At 43.9% G+C, this 14,406-nt stretch overlaps 1 protein-coding gene across 1 annotated transcript in view; it reads right to left on the bottom strand.

The window, feature by feature from the left end:
• The window catches only part of LOC146808549 (extracellular calcium-sensing receptor-like), a 176,258-nt gene that overhangs the window by 21,953 nt on the left and 139,899 nt on the right, over positions 1 to 14,406 (bottom strand). The window contains exons 6-7 of the mRNA XM_085623997.1: positions 11,455 to 11,673; positions 7,941 to 8,061 (exon numbers count right to left, since the gene is read on the bottom strand). Coding sequence (XP_085480123.1) covers positions 7,941 to 8,061; positions 11,455 to 11,673 — 340 coding nt within the window. The remainder of the gene's footprint in view (positions 1 to 7,940; positions 8,062 to 11,454; positions 11,674 to 14,406) is intronic.

Raw genomic sequence — 14,406 nt, forward strand, 5'->3', positions numbered from 1 at the left:
GGGGCAGTTCCTTCACAAGGGGTGAGGTCAGATCCCTGAGGAGGCTGACCTTTTCCTAATGTCTGGGGAGAGGGAGGTTTTTCTTCCTCCCCACTACTCTCTGTTTGTGTGGAGTGATCCATAGTTTCAGGTTTCACTACACCTATGTCAGTCTGAGTATGGGCTGAGACCATTACAGCCTTGCCAACCTTTTCAGGGAGGCACTCAGTTTGGGTTTGAGCTGTGACTGTCACAGCTCTGCCAATCTCTACAGGGAAGTCTGTCTTTGCCTGGGCTGTGGCTACCACTGCCCTTCCAACCTTTTCAGGGAGGAAATCTACTTGGACAGGGGTTGTGGCTGGCACAAACCCACTACCCTTTTTTGAAAGGCCTACCATTTTAGAAAGGGTGTCTTGTTCAACCCCAGCCCAAGCTGAGAGTTCTAAGTCATTCCCCAGTAAGCAGTCCACAGGCAAGGTTGGAGACACTGCCACCCTTTTAGGGCCAGTGACACCTCCCCAGCTGAGACAGACCTCTGCCATGGGATGACTGTTCTGTTTGCCATCAATGTTAGTTACCTGGTATGAGAAACCAGGCAAAAGCTGCTCAGAGGGAACTAGCCTATGGGCCACCATAGTGATGCTAGCTCCAGTGTCTCTGTAGGCCTCAGCTTTTCTACCATTGATGTAGGGTTCCTGTCTGTACCTACCCAAAGTGTTGGGACAGGCAGTGAAGTTGGCAAACCCCATGCCACCATCACAGACAAGAGTAGCTGCTGTAGGGGAATTGGCTAAGCCAGAGTCCCCCTGTGTTCCCCAAGAAAACCCAACCAAATTTTTGGGGGCACTCCCACCACCTGGGGGATTACTGCTGACAGTAATAGGTGGTGTGACAGGAGTAGTTGGAGGAACAGTTTTGTTTTTAGCCCTTGGGCAACTGCTGTCAGTTTTCCAATGCCCAGGAGTTTTACACTCATGGCAGTAAGGCTTTTTAACTGTGGTAGAGGAGGGAGCTTGGGACCCACCACCCTGTGTGGAGTTTTGGGGCCCTGAGGAAGATTTCTCTTTTGTTTTATCCCCACCCTTCTCTTGAGGCTTGGTGGTATCTTTCTTTTGGTCACCACCCTGATTTTTAGGCCTAATCCTGGTCCTGACCCATTTATCTGCCCTCTTTCCCAATTCTTGGGGAGAGGTCAAATCTGAGTCTACCAGGTGTTGATGGAGAAGCTGGTTCTGACAATCACTAAGGATCTGCTCCCTCATAATCAAGTTGTACAATCCTGTATAGTCCTGCACCTTGCTGCCAGTTAACCAACCTTCCAAAGCCTTAGTGGCACAATCCACAAAATCAGACCAGTCCTGTGTCTGTGTCTTATGGGTGTCTCTGAACAACAACCTATATTGCTCAGTGGTTAAGCCAAACCCATCTATCAGAGCACTCTTCAGGACTTTGTAATTGTTAGCATCCTCATCACTGACTGTGAGGAGCTTGTCTCTACCTTTGTCAGAAAAGGAGAGCCACAAGATAGCTGCCCACTGACTCTGGGGTACCTGCTGTACTTTGCAGGCCCTCTCCAAAGCAGTCATCCACTTGTGGATGTCATCCCCATTCTGATATGAGGGGACTATCTTGCTTAGGTTTCTATGGTCATAAGACCTATCCCTATCTCTAGGAATGTTGCTGCCACCAGTGGGTTCTGACCCACACAATTTTTGCTCTCTAGCCAGAGCAAGCTTCTCCTTGGCAAGGGCAAGTTCTTCCCTCTGAATCCTCAGATTAGCTTCCCTCATTCTGGCTTCATGCTCCTTTCTCTCAGGGGAAGTCATTCCCCTGTGAGAGGAAGCATTAGAGATGCTAGAGACATGGGAGTGGATGGATTCCCTTGAAGGGGATCTATCCCTCCTGCTTCTCTGTGTAAGCCTACTTGGGGGTCTGTATGGGGGGACCCCATGCAAACTCCCATGTAAGCTTAGGTTAGCCTGGCTAAGTCTTCCTACTTGGCCCTGGCTGTCTACCTCTTCATCTGAAGTCCCATCTGACTCATCTGTGGTGGGTAGACCCTTATCTACAGCTATGGCACCATACTTGGCAGCTCTTTCAGCATCATAGGCCTCCAGAAGCTCCACTAGCTGTCTAAGGGTAGGGTTTGCACCCTGTTTTATTCCTCTGGAGGTACACAATTGTCTCATCTCCTGGAATGTTAGGGTATCATATCTAGAGGGGGTCTTCTGCAGACCTGACCCTCCTGAGAGAGCATCTACTTGATCTCCTCCCAGAGACATGATCTAGTGAGGGTGTGGTGTGTGCACCTACCTACACTAGTTGTTTCTACTAAACCTCTCTGGTAGTTGTAGTCAGGGTGTGTTACTCTCTTTAACCTACAACTACTAAGTCCAGTAGGACTTAAGTATTATAATCTATGTTATATGTCCCTAGACAATATCTGTGTGATCTTTCAATTTAGTATCTCAAGATTACAATGGTATTACAACAGCAAGCTCAGATCCCAACCGCTGCTCACCAATGTGAGAAGTTGGCCTGATGTATGATGTCACTAGTTCTAGTGTACACCTTATATCAGTCCAAATACCATTATGGTGATTGGTTGTAAAGTCAACCTTATAGACCAGCTATCCTAGTGGTAGCATGGACAAGAGCAGTCTTAGGCTAAACTCTGAATGGCATGTGAAGCCAGCTGTGATACCATATATAATCCCTTGAATACCAAATGAAAGGAAACCACAACAGATATATATATAAAATAAAGTGTATTTATTCTAGTCAAACCCTCAGCACTCTTTATGAGATTAGAGGTAAGTACAACACAGTCTTATTTAGGCATACATTAAGTCACACAGGTAAGTAATACAGTTAGGCCCTAGGGGCCACGCAAACCATATACTAAGTAAGTGGTATAAGGACCACTGTCACGGAAATAGGATAGGCCTAGGCCTAGGGAATCGCTGGGGCTACACTATACTACCAAAGGTTAGGAAGTGGGAGGCCCATGGGATTCGTGTGCAGAGTGGAAACACTCACGCGTAATGCGTAAAAGTCACTAGCAATAGTACAGTTTAGAAATAGATAGATTTAGGACACTTCCGGAGTAGCTAGGAAGTCGAGACTGGAAAACTAGACACTAGGATAGTCACTATCCTGATGAGCACCGGAGTACCCAAGTTACCTAGCCCACAGGCTGCGGGTGCATAGGGGTGAAGTTGCGTCGGGTTTCGTCGTCGACTCCTATGGATGCCTGAAGAAAGATGCTGACAGGCAGTCAGTGAAGAGTGTCCGGTGGATCCCAAGGCTGGGATCAAGAAGAGAGGAGACCTGCAAGCAGAAGGGACAGAGTCAAGGTCACTAGCCAGTGACCACGTGGAACCAGGAAGGAACCAGGCGATGTCGTGAAGATTGCAGGTGAAGGTGAAGCTTGTAGCTGCAGCCACGAGGACCAGGAAGCGTCGAGGACGACCAGGACCAGGAGGCGAGCTGTCCCACGAAGGCTCTTGCTGTCGGCGGCGTCGAAGTTGGACTAGGACTCACCAAGCCTTGGCAAGCGGAACCCACGCAGAACGAAGGACTTGCTTCTGGTGCAGACCAGGAAGGTCTGGGAGGCTTCTCTTTTTCAAAGGAGCAGGAGCCAATCTGGAGGAGCCAAACCAGCGCTGAAGATTACGGGTTGCGTCGTCACAAAGGCCACTAGCCAGCGGGCAAGCAAGCGGACATACGCGGCAAGCAGGAAAATGCAGAAGGGCCCCACGCAGGACTCGTGGAGTGTGGGGGGCTGATCTTCGGTGCAGATGATGCTTGGGGTTGGGGCTTCTCAATCCCCGGTGCACAACTTCGAGGGTGCCTCAGAAGCTGCGCTTGAAGATACTAGCCACTTTTCCCAGGTAGCCGGTCCCACGTCGCTCGTCGCCTCCACGGATCTCAGCTCTGCTGTGGATGTGGATCAGGGTCGGAGAAGTCTGGAAGTCAAGGCTCTGGTCGGGCTCTGCAGTCGGTTCCTCGTAGAACTTGGGCAAAGCAAAGGGTAGTCTCTTGATGGTGCCTGTTTGCACAGGGTAGCCACTCCTTGGCCACAAGGGAGATTCTTCAGTCTTCTTCTTTCGTCGAATGTCGAAGGTCCAGAGTTTCTGTTCAAGTTGCAGGTTCAGGATAATCTAAAGTCTTGAGGCCCAACTCCCACTCTTATACTAATCTGGGGGGCTGGGTTACCTGCTAGGTCACGCCTTAAGGGTGGGACCTGGGAGGGGGGTGGTTACACCCCCTTCCCTTTGTCCAGTTTCGCGCCAGGACTGGGGCTGGTGGGCCCCAGCACCGGTTTGAACTGGACTATGCATGGGACACCTTGTGTGCCCCAGGCATGTCTCATTCCTTTCAGCCCTCCCTGCCCCAATACACTAAAGTCTGTCTGGGAACCTATTGTCCAAGCCTCCCTGGACGGGATCACCCCCAGCAGCAGGAGGTCAGACTTGTGTCTGTGGCAGCAGCATCCATTTTGTGATGCTGAGGCTTTGGTTAGAGTTAAACAGCAAAGTAGGATGTTAACATGTCTCTCCCTCTAGAAGGGAGGAATAATATCCTCATCACCAGAAATGGTATGGGGGTATTATTCCAAAGTGTTAGACACCTTACACGACATGTTTTGATACAGCCAAACCATAGTTACCATAACCGTTTAAGATTATAAGGCACTTTAAGAGTATATGGTAGGCTATATCATAGAACAGCTATAAGGACATGGTTCCGAAAGCTGCAGACAGGCTCAGCTCATGCTAGAGCACCATCTCACATGTTACCAAGCACTCTGCCTCCAGGATTGTTAAGGCCTGCCATAGGATTGACTGATAGGTACACATGTGTCTATATATAAGGGTAGATATAGGCATACTATATCTAAGCAAGGGGTGATTACACGACCTTGCCCCAGCTGAGTGATCAGCCAGTTGTGTCTGATTGGAAGGCCAGACCAGGGGTGGCATAATACATGCAGCAGCCCCTGGGAGGCCTAGGGTACACCTATGCCCTGGGTACCTAGGGTACACTGTACAGGGTCCAATAAGGAGATCCTTACCAATTGGGAATGTACCTAGGGTACATGGAGTCCATTTTAAAGAGAGAGCAGACTGCCTGAGACCCTGAATGGCAGGATCTCAGGCCAACTAAGTCGAAAAACCAGCTAGATACTAGGCAAAAAGTTGGGGGTAACCATAGTCAGATATCCACCTTCCTACAAGCAGTTCCCTGGCGGCTGTGGCAGGGTTGTGGCTGTCTGACCACCAGTCTCATATTAGGGCCTTTGGGAGACTGCCACCTCCGCGCCTCCATGCTTTGGCTTTTTATGTACCACCAGACATAGTAATACGGCCCTTATTGTCTAGCACGTCAGCTATCTTATATAGAGCTGAGGCAATGTCTCTTTGAGGCTTTGCTTTGTGTATTGTTTTGTCTTGCTATTATGTGCATTGTTCTTGTGAGCGAGCTTATCTTTCATACAAGAGTCCTACTGGCAGTTTGACCTCACTGGATAACTTCACAGCAAAATCATTGATGTACTGTTCTAGTCCTGCTTATAAACTACCCCCTGTATTCATGCTTAAGTAGCTGCTCCCACCTTTTATGACATTGGTCATGGCCGACAAGGGCTAAACATTTGTTCAGACAGCCACACATGCACATGCTCACATACACAGACACTCACTCACACACCCTATCTTACAAGGCCACTCAAAGCCAATTCCTTCTAAGGATTTCTGCATGTTGTGAACTACAGCTTTTTCCAATGAAATGCAACATTTCCCTGGCTTGTAAAAAGTCAACTTGTTATTGATTGAAGTTGTTGTAAATCGTGTCCACTTTGCAATGCTAAGTGCATGAATCCTCTTGCAGGTTATTAAAGCCCAGGCTGTACGATCCATGATTATGCTTAAGTAACACTGTCACCAATGAATGGTGGTAGTTTCATGTTTTAATAATCAATCGTGCTGAGTATACCCTCTGGAAACATACTTCACAAATGTAAAGTACAACTTAAATAAGAGCTTGTAAGTCAATGGGTTAGTTTTATTTCCCAGGCACCTAAAATGATTATGTTGCTTGACACATTTTGCCCACACCCACTGGGGGGCAATTTGCACTACTGTACTATTGACTGATTTTCATCTTTAAAAAACATATAGTGCCTCACTATGGCATGCCTTTCATGTACTTTTGAATGTTCCATAAGTTTGTCATTTATGTTGTTTGTATCAGTATCAGTATGTGTTTTTCATAAATTGCTACCTATGACTTTTTACTCCTCCGTGTGATATGAAAACATTTACATTGGTTTTATTCATCAATACAAAGGGCCTGATTCTGATGCAGTTAGGAAGTCCTCCTAACACCATTTGCTCCGTCCACATCAGATTGGGAATGTGCATTTCCAACCGACTTGGAAAGGTTTCCAACCGATCGAGCATGAGGCAAGCTAGGCATTAGGAATATCCCAATCCAAACCTGATGGCATTTGAAATGACTCAGCCGCACAGAGCAGAATTGTACGTCTCTATGGGCCACATTTCCAAACGACCAAATATGATGTTGGATTTGAACAGCCTTTCCGAATTATGCTGTCTGACTCAAATTGGCAGTTGGAATCAGACTTTTGGGGGCTCTAGCGGGTCCCCCTGCACCTGGAGCCTTCCCAATCGGGCCTGTGGGCGTACTCATGGGTCTTCCTTTACCAGCCATGCACAGTGTGGCAGGCACCAGGAGGTGCCCGCCACAGGGTGTCTGATATTCCCCAGCCACCCCTTTCTTCAATGGGAGCCTATGCATTCGGCCGTAACAAAGGCTCCCATTGAAGTCAATGGGAGTCCAACCAAATCCTATCTGGAAGCATCCGAATGCATCGTACTCAGTCGGTTGCACTCTGCCGATCCGTTTTGGTTGGCAACCATTCCCAAACCCATTGGGTTGGGAAGCTTTCCGAACTGTATCAGAATCGGGCCCAAAGTGTTTCCCAGAGGGCCATTGTTTCGTGATACTGCATTTAGAGCCAAGGTTACACCCTGCCTTTTATTGCCCGCATCATTTATTTATAAAAGCATGTTTCGCCCCCTTACACAAGTCTTAAAATAAAATGTATGCTTCAGTTATTTTATGCTTCAAGTCATGTTCTACAACTTATTTAAAATTTCAGGCTTGCATTCAACCATTAAAAACAGCCCCAGAACTGTATAACAGATTAGTATTTATTGTGTGTGTGTGTGTGTGTGTGTGTGTGCGTGCGAGCGTGCGTGCATGCGTGTGTGTGTGTGTGTGTAGAAATACATTCTTATTAGCAAAGCCAAACCTAACCTCTGTGGTATGTTTTAAATCCTGAGTATGTGCTTGTCCAGACCAAACCCTCTTTAAATATACTGCTGAACAGTATGGGTGACATGCGACTCCTACACCTTGTAATCCTCATAGTCTCATGTAAAATTTACTATGGACTAATTCACAGAAGTATGATTCGTTTGTGTCTGTAATGTAAAGTGCTCTTTCATCCTACAATGATATGAGTAGCGCCATAAAACAAGTTAAGTGGATATTAGAGATGGGTCTATGGAGAGTGGTAGTATGGGAATCCCTGGAGAAGGAGGTGATTGGGGAGGTGCCCAAACATATTGTTGCACTGGATTCTATAGAGCTAATGCCAGCTGTGAGTCAGTGATGTCTGTTTCTGCTGTTTGAGAATGATATCGCACTAACGTTTAGTACTGTATAGATAGAGGAAAGGGGTTGGATCACAAATCAGTAATGTTGAGAAGTGTTTATCTAGCCTAGTTACAGTGGGCTGGCAATTTTACACTGACTGTTTAGAGACACCAATGAATATCAGAATTTGCATTTTGAGCCAAATAGATCCAGATTTACTGTTGGCCAGGTATATCTGAAAAGCTTTCATGAATTAAACCTGTGGTAAAACTTACTCTGGTCTGTGATCTCTCCTTGAGGACAGGGAATACATTCAAAGCAGCAAGTTGGCTTTCCTTCTGTGACTGCCTCTCTGTAGCCATCTGGGCATTCTTCACTACAGACAGAGCGTGGGAGCTGCAGGGAGGACAAGGTGACAGCGTTAGTGGAATGCAACAGAGAACTTGTGAGCTGAAAGTTAGGGACAAAGAGACTGGTAGAAGAAAGGAGAGAAGATGGCGTGGAACCTAAACATGTGACTGATGGGAAGTTACAAAGAGGTTTTTTTTAATACACTCAAATTCAACTGTAACAGCTTTTTAAAATGTGTGCACCTATTTAGCACCTTCCTGTTAGTAAATTACCAATAACATGAAGCAACGTAGGTCACTGATTTGTAAGGTGCACAGAGAGAAAACATGTGTCTTTATTCAATTCTTTATAACGGGCATCTTAATAACAGCACAACAAAATATTTCCCAGAAAAGCATTGTCTTGAAAAAATAAGGAAAACATTTAAAGAGCCCGTGGTTGGCCTCTGAGCAGCTGAGAGCATCACCTTCTAAAATTCCAAACTAGAAGAGTTCACAGGGACTAAAATATCCTTAAACTAGAACTCATGACTGCCTTTGACGAAACCTTTGATGTAAAAGCTAGCATCCACCTAGGGTTTGACATCAGGCAGACTGTAAATAAATCTCTTTTCAGTCAGCTGGTCACTTCTCTATTTAAGCAGCAGAAAAGACTCAAGTTCCATTCCCAAGTTTGATCCCTTTCACACTGGGGAATTGAGTCCATTATCCTGCTGTTCAATATGATCTCCAGATGGCAGGTCAGAGCAACCATGGCACTAACACTGTCATCTCAGTGACTTTTGAGATTTCAGCGTCTCCTTCGCACTTGTTATCCCCACTCCTTTGGACTTGGTGACACTTTCTAAAAATAATTGAGTTCTTTTTCACCAGTTCGACTCCATGGGCTACTAAAATTTTGTGAAGACACTCAATATTTGCCAAGTAAAAATATATTCCTACTGGCAAAGTATTTTGTGTCGCCTTTGAAAATATGGATACTCAAACCTGGACACACCCAGAAAGTGATGTCACTGGCATTAACCCTGAAAACGTGGCTCAAGCTCCCTAATAACTGTGTGATTAATATAAAAACACACAGATAAATGTACATTTTAGATGCCACTAACATTTTAATTACAGTGCTGACATGATATGCTAAGGGAACATTACTAATTCTTTTTTTGTGTTACATGAAAAATTGTGAGTTCATTTCAAGAAGGAAATGCAGTGAGGCAGAACACCATTCTGAGAATCTAAATTTCTTATACAAAAACTGTCATGATTTAATAGTTTTCATAAAAAATACTTCAATTATAAACAAAATAATAATGATAGAGAGAGCCAAAATAAAGACTTAAACATTTTAGTCAGGTACAAACATTGTGCTCAATTGAGTCTTACAGAAATTAAAAGGTATTCCCAAAGTTCACTTGTTTTACCAGTGCAGAGATCTCCACCACAAGTTTGGAGTAAGCTCCACTCAGGGAGTGGGCTGGAGGCCTTTGCTGGGTGTGCCAAGACATGCCTTGCTTTGGAAGTTTGGAAATGCGCCCAAACTAGTAGGTTTTGGGTAGTCACAAACTCCTAGATGGGAAAGAGTTGTATTATCTCTTCAACTAAGTATCTGTGTAGATTCCTAACCACAATTACATTTTGTTAGTGTTTAAGGGAAGAAGAGTCTCCATGAGGAAAATAATTTTCCACACAGAAAAAAAGAAACAAAAAATGCACCTGTGTGGATTTCACTGCCGTTGAAAAATCTGTACCATGGAAATGGATTCCAAGCTTGATTTCCCAATACATCTGTTGGAAACATGCTCCGGGTGCAGCTTTAAATGCACATTTAAATCAGCATTTGTGATCTGCAAAAAGTATTTAAACTACTGCCAGATGAAAATTAAAAATTTAAGTATATTTTATTTTATTTACATACATTATGAACCGTGCTTTTCGCTTTATATAATCACAATTGTTAATATATTTTGACTTATCATTACATTTAGTGCGATATCACTAATGAGAAGCACAGAGCGGTGATTGTGGTTAAACATATGTTATTTCTGAGAACATCCGTGGCACAGGTAGAACCACGGGTCGCTGGTAGCAAACCAAGTGTTGCAGCTGTGACACCTTGGAACCCAGGCTTGTGGGGTCACATGGAGCAAGGAATGAACTGCTGTGTTATTTCAGTTGAGTGGCAAAAGAAGGGTGACACAGGATCTGTGGAAAATAATAGTATCCACCAGAAATATTGTTTTCAAAGGAATGTAACCTTCTCTTCTGATGGATACTTCTTGTCACAGATTCCTCACCTTCAGCATGAGTCCTGAGGAAGTACCTCTCTGGTTTGGATTGAGCATTACTTACTAACCAAGGAAATTGTGCAACACAGCCCTAGCAAAATACCAGTCACTGAATGTCTGATCTGTTAGATAGTGGTGTTTTACAAAGGCATTATCTTCTTGAGAGTGATTAGAAAAAAAATGTATGAATTTATTTATGTGTAGAATCACAGAGAAATCAAGGAATTTAACAGAGGAGCAAAGTGAATGCAAGAAATTTCCAAATTTGAGTTCCTTGACGAGATTCAGGTGAAATGTATTTTTTTTTTGGTGAGCGTAGAAATAAATGCTGAGTTTGTGAAATAACGGTCAGAGGCGGTGTGTTCATAAGCACAGTGTGCACAGTGAGGATGTCAAACAGTGAGGAGGTTTCAACATTGATTTGTGTGCTGTCCACATACTGAAGAATGGAGACACCTGTCCCTGAACAAGGTTCCCTCAAGGTATCCATCTAATGATTGAAGAGTGCAGGTGCCGAGATTGAGGTTTGTGGAATCCCACAGATACCTGGGATTGGATCGAAGATATTGCCTCCAATCGTCACTACTATTGATCGATTGAGAGAAAGTGATCCAGAACTGCCCCCTTGATTTTCATGCAGTCTTGCATGAGCGAGAGGAAGCGATCATGGGCTCTAGTACTGAATGCAACTGTCAGATCAAGGAGAATAAGGAGAGAGGATTCCCCGTCATCAAGGATTCAAGAGCATGGCCATTCCTTTCTACAGCCTGCTCGGAATCCATACTGATGGAGCAGCAAGAGATCAGGATATAATGCATTTCTCCATTGTTGCACTAAGCAAGCATAGACTGGACTCTAGATAGCTGGATGGTGTACTCCATTCAAAAATACGAAATAACCTTTTCCAAAAGCATTCTCTCTTTTAACAAGAAATCAAACACAGTGATCTTTGATAATAAATTGTTAAAAAAGTCATGACCATGTGCCTAGATACATATTTTGTTAGCTGAGCCAAAGGCCTGAGTGTGGAGACTATGACAGCTCATGCTCTACCTGTAGAGTCCTTTCAAACAGTACATCAGCACTGTGGGTCATCGATATAATCGCATATGCTAATCAAAGCCGAACATTACTGTGTCATGTCTCAGACTCACCTGGGTGTTTTCAGCCCATAATATGGCACTGGTGTTTATATAGATATGTGCATCTTGTTGGGAGTCAAAGCTACCCACGTTGACCAGTTGAATCTCCTCATAGTTGAATATCTGTACATTCACAATGTCATACACGCTTGGCGCATCACCATTTTCATCAAAAGATATTTGAGCCCCGATGTTTAGTGATATATTCATCTTTTTCACATAGTGAAGCACCTATGAGATTAAAAGACAGATAGAAGCAAAAGGAGAACAAATTAACCCATGAAGGGAAATTAACAATAATGTAACAAATATTGAATTAAATGTAACATCCTCAGTATTTCATGTCTATTGTAAACATTGCTAAATCAGCAGATGTTGCACTGGAGAGTTATACATTCACCCAACTAGAGTGTTGGTTCTTTTTCAGCACAGTAGCCATTTCCTGATGTTCAGATAGTTTGTTCTCATTAAGTAAATGCAGATGTACTGCTCAAGGGTACCTGTTCCCTCACAATTTTCTCACTGAGACTAATACAACAGAGACTTGATTGCTCATATTAGAGCAGGGTCAAGCCTGATTTGCACATGGAAGGTCTCTGTAGGAAGCAGCTATTGTTCGCTGAGATTGACATGAGAACAACTCTTTTGGTGGTTCCTATAGCCAAAGTAGCATCAGGCTATTGTTAATGGATTTAAGATGTACGGCACAGGCCGAGATATAGGAGTCCTTGTGCCAATATTGTCAAAGTTCATGTGCATGATGATACATTTATGTATAAAAATGAGATCACATCTTTATTATCGAATTCGCTTATCATGAACTTACCATCAACCCTGACTCAGAAATACGTGGTGAGGCAGGGTCTGAGACCTAGGCCTGAGGTTAATGATTGACATGTCACAGGTGGAGTGACATGTAGCCAGCAGACATACCCATGAAAAGGAAACTCAGATCAGTCCCACAATCTGACACCACAATGGTCTAGGGAGATTGGCCCCAATAAAGCATAGGTGGCTGGAGGGGTATGTGCGTCCCCAAAAAGTCAGATGCCACATCAAGTTAGGAACACTCAGCCAATCAGAACACAGCACACAAAGTACATGCAGCGATCACACACTCCCATGCTGCACATCTGGCCACTTTACCCACTGGCCCTCATTGCGACCTCGCAGCCAAAGGAAGGAGGACCCACACCAGATGGATTCACAATTGCGCAACAAGGGAGCAGGCACGGCCAGTACAAGTAAGAGCGGTGGGCAGGGGTGGGGCAGTGCGGGGCAGGGGAAAATCGACATATGACAGGATAAGAAAAATAGAATCAAAAAAGCCACTTACCTAGCGCTAACTGCATCGCCAACTCAGCGATGCGGTTAGTGCAAGGTAAGTGGTTTTATTTTCCCTATCTTGTCGTATGTCAACTTCCCAACCCACCCCACCTCGCCCCACTGCTTCATCGATCTTACCTGTACCGGCCACACCTGCAAGAGAGGTGAGCAAACACCGAAATTGATTGAAAGTTTTGCTGAATACAAGGGGTGGATGTCCATCAAGAAGTTGCTGTCACAGAGGGTACGAGACTACAAGTGTTTGATTAAGTCATCTGTTCCTGTTTTTCCCAACACCTCTTGTCTTTTGTTTTTTCAAGGTAAATTCGTATTCGAGCAACATTTAATAATATAACGTTACTGTTAACCGCTGCAATAATAAATGTATATTCAATGCTTAAAAATCCAATAAAAACTATTGCAAAGTAGAAGGAGAGTATTTGCTTAGAATGGCAAAACCTGATAAAATATGATTTGGAATGTGACCCAGACCGATTGCCTGGGACTGAGATCAATTCAAGCATTTGTTCCATCACATTGTTGTTTTTGCAGTAGATGGCCTAAGAGTGACAAGTATTCCAAGATGTTGATCCTATGATCACTGTGCCATATGACTCAAGCTATACCTCACTGATGAGACCTCAGTAGGTTTTGAATTAGCAGTGCGAGTTGCACTGTTTCTATTACAGCAGAACCAAGACTGATTTGCATAAGGCAGGTCTCTATCTAGCATGGCACAGTGGATAAAAAACAAGTTTTTAATGCAGCTCCAAGTGAATACTAGTGGCTGAGAATAAATGAAGCATTCAACCCATCACTTTGTTATTATTTCAGTTGATGCCCTAAGTTCAAAGGGTATCTTCATACATGAGTCCCATGTACACAGTGCCATAGCAGTCGCCCAAATCACAGGATCTGAATGAGGTGAGGTATTTACCACACCAGGTAAATACCAATACCCCACAGTGTGGTATTTATAAATCATAGTAAATTCAATGCATTCCTTATTAAAATCCCAAATACAGAGAATTCAACACAAAAAGGAGTGGTTCCTATGTATTGGAAATTCTCACCATAATTTTATACCCTGCCAAAATCAACAAGGGAAAAATTATGAGGCTATGCAATACAATCCCAGTGCAAACCACTGTGCATATATGCATTATTACGTAATCTTATAACTTTAAAGCTGCTAACTTATGGAGATGATACACATTGTAAACATTCAAATGAAAACTCAGAATCCTACATTCAAGCCTTATGTATACATAGAGTGGCACTGGGCAATCATTGCAATAATGTGCTTGTCAATATACTCTTTAGTGTGTACATTACAATCTCCACTAGATGCCTACACACTGCTTTGTACCTCGGTATTCTGTTTCTATTGAAGTCCAAAAACACCCAATTACAAGTGAAGGATGGTGAGCAGGCAGCAAGGGAACATAGGTGACATACTTAAATGTAATGGAAATGTGCCTAAAGTATATGTGTTACCTTTGGAAAGAGTAAGGAAAACATATGTTCACTATAAGATCTCAAATGATACACAGTCTCTTGTACTGACTAGTGAATATTTATGACTGTTTCTAAAAGTGCAGAAGTTCCTCTGTGAATTAAAAAAAAAGGAATCACTCC

This window comes from Triturus cristatus, chromosome 8 (assembly GCF_964204655.1).
Source record: "Triturus cristatus chromosome 8, aTriCri1.1, whole genome shotgun sequence".
Classification (NCBI taxonomy): Eukaryota; Metazoa; Chordata; class Amphibia; order Caudata; family Salamandridae; genus Triturus; species Triturus cristatus.